The sequence below is a fragment of the Halyomorpha halys genome, unplaced genomic scaffold (genome assembly GCF_000696795.3).
Source record: "Halyomorpha halys isolate HHAL.00 unplaced genomic scaffold, Hhal_1.1 Scaffold367.1, whole genome shotgun sequence".
Lineage (NCBI taxonomy): Eukaryota > Metazoa > Arthropoda > Insecta > Hemiptera > Pentatomidae > Halyomorpha > Halyomorpha halys.
The window spans coordinates 505,282-512,435 of NW_027115775.1; the positions used below are offsets into that span (position 1 = coordinate 505,282).

General features: G+C 35.0%; 1 protein-coding gene across 1 annotated transcript in view; it reads right to left on the bottom strand.

Annotated features, from left to right (window-relative positions):
- Positions 1-7,154, bottom strand: part of LOC136797117 (synaptogenesis protein syg-2-like) — a 188,688-nt gene that overhangs the window by 27,451 nt on the left and 154,083 nt on the right. The window contains exons 3-4 of the mRNA XM_067052762.1: positions 4,272-4,483; positions 3,617-3,727 (exon numbers count right to left, since the gene is read on the bottom strand). Coding sequence (XP_066908863.1) covers positions 3,617-3,727; positions 4,272-4,483 — 323 coding nt within the window. The remainder of the gene's footprint in view (positions 1-3,616; positions 3,728-4,271; positions 4,484-7,154) is intronic.

A 7,154-nucleotide genomic window follows, 5' to 3' on the forward strand; every position in this document is an offset into this window, starting at 1 on the left:
TGTGTAAATAACAATAAAAATATTACATAGAGAAGATAATTCTTTTAAAAGAAAATTTTAGACGCAATATATATCTCTAAAAATATTTTTTATAAAGTAAATTTTAATTCAGATTAAAAAACTGAATCACCATTATTATGAAAAACTAAGTAAAATTGATATACAGTGGTTTAATTGTCGATAAAAGTTTTAGATATTACATAGTTTAATTGAATATAATTACAGAGGTCTTAATAATAAATGTGTTCCGGATATGCCAATGAATAAAAGCTAAACAATGAAAAGAAACATTGTTCTGAATAACTGAAAAATAAAAAAATCTTATTCATGGGACTTGTTTTGAGTAATTTTTTATTCCTCAAGTACATGTATTACATGATAAATTTTGTAGTTATGAATTATATGTAAGGATATTTCATGTTGTAGTACAATGATAGAGAGTAATGGGATGAATCAAACCACAAAATTATGACGAAACCATAAAAATTCGATGAGAAAATTGTTTGGAAAAACTAATTTCCTTTGCATTTCATTCGTGTCGTTTCACATTTGCAAACTTTTACATTACAATTAAAATAATAAGGAGACACGGCCGTAATGATAAAAACAGAAATATATACAACGAAAAATTATGTATAGAGTAAATATATATTTGGCCATGATGGTATGTTCTAGAGATTCTTCTCTTCAGTTTCCCTGGGTCTGTACCAGAACAGAACGCTATTTATGACACGTAGCGGTCATTTGGGCGACGATTTCTCTTCACCTTATCTGTACCAGAACAGAACTTTATTAATGACTACAAGCTGGGTCCACTGCATGTTATATTGAATGTTTTCAGCTCTCAGATGGTTCATCGAATCCCAACATGCTATTTCAGCAATTATCAATATTAGTAAATATTCACCTATTCTTCCGTTAATGAAGAACAGAAAGATAATTCTTTCTATATATAAATCCAAAATTAAGTTATGAAAGTTCAATTTACTTTTTCTTAAGCTCATCATTTGTCTTTCTTGATATTTTCCTCTGTATATATGCGTAGTACTAATCGTAAGTCATTTTCTCCGCAAAAAATGTGAAATAAAGATGTTTTTCTTTGTAAATTCCCTCTTTTGTAAGAAGCTTAAACTAGTGTGGGTCCCTGGACATAAGGGAATCACTGGTAATGAAAAAGCTGACCAGTCTGCTAGAAGTGGAGCGAGCCCCTTTAATGGTGCCAGAACCATTCCTAGATATCTCTCAAAGGCAGGACACTGAAGATAACAGGCAAGACGTAGAGGGAGTATGCAGGGCTGAAACAGGTCATGATCCTATACCTAAACCCTCCACTTCTAGAACTAAGTGGCCTCTAGGCCTAAAACAAATGAACTCAGATTACTAACAGGCCATTGTAGGCTTAACAGACATCTTAAAATTTGTGTAGTAGTTCCTGATGAATCTGAGTTATGTGGACAAGCTCTGGAAACTGATCTACATTATATCGCAGAATGTGATCGGTACGCGTCACTAAGGTATAACCTTTTAAGCTCTAATAGAATCCTTGAATATAATGCTCCCTTCAGATTGGCCGTTTTTTTTATATTTTATTACAAAATCAAAAATACCCACCTGCCGGATACGTTCCCCCAAGTTCACCTTTTTAGCCCAAGGTTGGGAATGTCAAGATTCATTTCTCGAGGCCACCGTGAAATAAATATTTACTGACCCAGGTAAGATTTGAACACACAAACTTCTAACGCTCTGGGACCCTCGCCCCAGCTTGCTCAGCTATGATATCCTTGATATTCATTCTTATAGTTTAGAATTCATATTTTCACTGCCAACTTACGTATTCAACATTTAGTGTTAGCAGACAGCCTTGGTCCTCCTGATTTGAGGGACCAAACTCTTCTACATTATTCACTACACATTAGACAACCCTTATGCGATGGAGGTCGCTTACATGTACAACCTTAGTTCACTTCTTGGTAGCCAGGAGTGATTAAGCTCGACAAGAAGAGGGTAGCTGAAGGAGGGAGGATGAGAAGGGCGAATTTAACATTACATAATATTATGATTATGTAATATTCTTACATTGTTTTTGTTGCATAAATTGTTATGGTCAAGCTTGGATTTTAGTAGAGCATTTACTATTTGACAGCGGTTAGAACTTAGTATTTGACCCAGGAACCTTAGTTTTTCTTCACAGCCTAGATGCCATGGATAAGAGAGCTTATCAGGGTGCTCTGATAGCGTTAAACCTGCGGACATTTGTCATGGAACACCTCTGTCAGAACTATTCATCGGCTCATCCTAATACAGAACTGTCACGATAGGGAAATTTGTGTCGCAAGTTCTCAGACCTACCTTCAGCTAAGCCTGGGTTCGGAGCAAAATAATACGGCCTCCCTTTCCAACTCATTCTTTTATTTGGATTTCTGTCAATAATATTAATATATGAATTAAGTTTTATTATAAAAATATAATATCACTACTTCTTCCTCTTCTTGAGCGTTCTTCCCTTAGATGGTCAGGCCAGGGATTGAAATGAGGAATTCGTTGGTTCTCCTGAGGTCCTCCTGGCTTCCATAAAGCTTTGTCTGCACCTCAGTAGGAGAGGGCCAGATCAGTCTTCTTTGCTCAGTAGCCTACACGTTTGTAGTTTATGCTGGGCGTCCTGTTACCTTCATTATACTCGAAGAGAGTAATAGAGTCAATATGAACGGAATAGGTGGTATATGAGCCTTGTGTCGTGAGGGGAAACAGAAGAAGGGGAAAGATCTGTTGAGTGATTTCATAGATGGCATCTACGGGATAGTGAGGTTGGTGGCTCCTAATTCGTCCTAAACTTGGCTGGGTTTTTGCTTTGAATGGGTGACCACTTATGCCAGAAAGCCACGCAGCGCCCTCCCCATCTCCTAGGTTCTATAAGCGTCAGCCTATTGGAGGCAGCTAACACCGAACGGACGTATTATTCATACGTCCCCGTGCATGTTGATTGGGAGTCGTGTGGTGATTTTCCTGGAACTCAAATGACCATCTGAAGGTTCGCTATAATTCCTGGAACTAGACCGATTTGTATTACCTCCAGACGAACTGGTCATAGATCTATGAGTAACTTGCAACTGTACTATGGAACACCTATGTGTCTGTGTGTTAACACATTTACCTTTTAAACTAATACATTTTTTCTCTTTATTCTTAAATTCTGAGAGACCTCGTCATAGAATGAATAACTATAAGCATTTAAATTGTCTAACTTGAATCTTAATTCATAACTTTTTTTTAATGATTGATAATTTTTTTTCGGGAAAAGAAATTGGTTCGTGGCGTATATGTTGTAGAGAACTTGCAAACAATTGTTTTTCATATCCATCACATGGGCTTAAGCTAGAGCAGGGAACGTTGAAAGTTGGCAAGCACTCCCGCCTCAGCAGCTCAGAGTAACTCCTCAGTGGGAACAGTTTAATGAAGATTAGTCGATAAGCATCTTAAACGGAAATTTTGTAATTGAAGTAGGGCCCCGTCAGGTTGGAGGAACAAGTTGGTTATAAATTCAAAATGACATAGCTAGCCACAAGCCCTAACTCATGGCAAAGTTGTAGATAAAAAAATTAGTTAAAGCGTCCCTTACCTCCTCTAACTTCGCAAGTAAGGAGCAGATCTGAGTCCTCCTTGAGTGGACCAACAGTGTCCGAAAGCTCTATTCCGGAGTTGTCGTAGATAAACAGTTGGTGTGGTGGAACTGGAAATAAAAATAAAATCAATGAACAAATATATGTATAAAAATAAAAATCTTTTATAGATAACATTGGAAATTATGAAAAAAACTTGAACGTTTGTACTTTTACAAGAAAAGGAACCGAATATGTGTAGAAAATAAAAAAAATTAATTTTGAGATAGTAGGTAAAAAACTTGAAGGACACAGGTTCAAAATGAAAAATATGTGCGACAAATTAATAACTCCTTGGAAAATTTCTTAACTTGAACAAAAATTAAAAGTAATACTTATTTGTTATATTGGGACTTAACGGTTTGCACATTCGTTAAAAAACAAACAAATATACATAAAAATTATTAAAAAATAGTTTTCCTACCAGTAAAATATAAGAATGTAGTGCTGAAAACGTTTTGCGAAGTGTTATTCATTTTACGTTTGACATTTAAACTACTGTCCAAAAACTATTTAGAAGATCTTTCAACCTAACCGTCCAGTTGAAGAATTTGAGAAAAAAGGTCAGATACCAGTTTTTTAAAGATTCAATTGATTAATTAAGGCAAACATTACCTATAACAGTAAGCTTGACCTGGAAGTTCCTAGTCGGTGAGTTCCTGAAGTCGACCCTGCACCTGTAGACTCCTGCATCCTTGAGCTGAACCGCGTCCAACTGGAGGGCAGCCACTGGTCTCTTTCCTGTGACAAAGTAAGCCCTAGGCCCGAAGGACAAGGGGTCACTCCATAGCAATGCTTGGTTAAATGGTCTCCCTCTCACGTCGAACCTAAAGCAATACACCTGACTTTAATTTAAAATATAAAAGTGGGGCAATGAATGCAATTTCCTGGTGTAACTATTTTAGGAAATATAATAAATATTTAACCTAAATTAATTATGAAATACCCGCATCTGGGCTTGTGATATTATATATAGTATAATATTATAGAATAGAATAGCTATAAGCATATGCAGATTATGTCCTAATTGAAAAGTTATATGACGTTATAAGTGAGGTCTTGGTAAAATTTGTGCTAGCAATGAATATGAGTCTGGAAGCTAATCGGTGTGCTTATATACTGACACTAGCAATAAACCAAAAGAAGATGTAACAATTGAGGAATTCAAATTTTGAATAACTCTTATACTCTAATAAATTCCGAAAACAATATTGAAGATGAAATTAAGCGTAGAGTTATCCTTGTCAAAAAGTGCTATTATGTTTTACACAAGTATTTTAAGAGTAGAAGTTTATACACAACTGCAAGACGCTGATGTTCAAAATATTTGAACGACCTATTTTGGTATATATCTGATAATTTTGGAAAAAAACTGGTGAGGTCATCCAGCATTTTTTTCGATAAATACTTCTGAAAATCTATAAATCTTCCATGGCGAAAAAAAATCACTCTTGATGGTGAAATATGGGGACTAAGAACGAACAGAGGACAAAAGGCTCATCTAGGCCTTGATTTTAATTGATTATTATTTGAATAATATTAATTCTTATTCTAATATTAGTAATAACTAATTATAATATTAGTTGATATATGTAAAACGTAGAAAATCAAGGCCAAAGTTGCGCTGGGTTGTGTCGGTGAGGAAGCACGTGTAGGTTTCGAAATCAAAATTGAAGGTTGGCAGCACAAGGCGAATAGCGATGTTTGTGGTGGAGGCCAAGACGCAAGCGAGTTGTGAAGTAACAAGTCATCATGAAATATACTAATGATACATCATTGAAAGATGAAGAGAAATAGAAAGATGATACTCAAAATGGACTAAATATAGTGTGTAGAATAAGGTTTCTGGATAATTTTGCTAAGAATGGTAATAGTGCTGCTGTTATGCCACGACAGTAGATGTTATCGTGATAGTGACTATCATACAGTTTACACCATAGTTGTTGCTGCAACAGTGTTGCCGTGGTTGTAATGTGTCGCCATTCTGACCAACTTCAAGGAGACAGTAGTTGCTCAGCCGTAACACGTACGGTCTCACTAGAGTACTGATACGACAATATTGTCAAGCTGTTGAATAATTTTTATCGAGTTATCTTTTTTAATATAAATTATTTTATATAGTTATCCGTTAATTTAAAAAATAAAAGATTTGCAACTATCATTTTGGAAACAATTAATAACGGTTTCGGACCCTGCTGGTACAAATTATATTGTATAATTCGACAAAAAACGATAAATCGTGCTGATACTTAAATAAGGAAGTATAAGAGGGCTTAGGAAATAATAATAAACAAAGAAGAGCTATATTTGTTGTATTAGCAATTATTAAATTAGTTTTCATTTGGTTCAGTATCTACGGAGGGAACCGATGTGTCGGGAATGATTAGGAAGTAAAAATAAGAAAAATGTTTGTTACTATGTGTTAGTTGTTGTATATTATAGGAGAAGATTGTAGGGGTGCAGTAAAGAACACAAATAAGTAAAACGTATTTTTTATTTTATTTATATATATGGCAAGAGGTTATGCTAGAGGCTATTGCACATTGTTGCATGATCTATTGTCATCAACAATAATCGTCCTGTTGAAGGCCTGAAATTCTAGCCGAAACGTTGGGTCTAATAATTTATTTATTTATTGATATTTACAAATGTACATTATAATTTAGTAAATTTGATCTCTGTTGAATTGGAGTATTACAGGCGTGTAGGGGAAACTACCCATTGGTAGCACTCAATTAACGTTTTACATTAGCAGGTCTCATGGCCATCTTCTTTTCAGGCACCTCGGAGGATTATCAGGAATGAAAGAGGAAGCAAGGTTAGAAACTACTGGATTTGGGTGGTTAGGGGGTTTGTAATGGAAGGAATAATATCTGGTTCGGGGAAGATCGGTTACATATGGAACATTATGGGTCTAATAAACAAGTGTTACTGCATTGTATTATCCACTTTCGGCTTTCCCAACCGGCTTTACTTTTCTTATATCAAAAGAATGCTTATCGTTTATTTATTACAATTTGCTTGTAAAATTCCAAATATGGGCTTAGATAGGAGTAATTGTTTTAAAAAATTAAATAGTTGAAGATAAATCATGTATATAAGAATTTAACCATTTTAGGTTAAACTATGAAAAAAAAGAAAGAAAATGTCAAAAACGCAGATAAACAACATTAATCCAATCACAGTTTGCTACCAAGATTTGTTTGAATTGTCATTTGTAGTCGATTTATGTTTCCCATAACTAGGATCGTATAGAGTACCTTCAATGACTGTTCACAAACTCGATTACCGCTGCATACTGTTATAGCAACAACAAAGTGAGATATACTTGCAGCAACTGCATCTGCAAGACTTCACATTAGGAAGTTGCTTTTCCAAGCTTTCCAGCTATATTACTTTGACTATCTCCCTTCCATTACGACCCAACAGTCAAGTAGATTAAATAGTTACGGATTTTCTTCTACTTTGCTTCTACAGCACCGAAGTATAATATATATA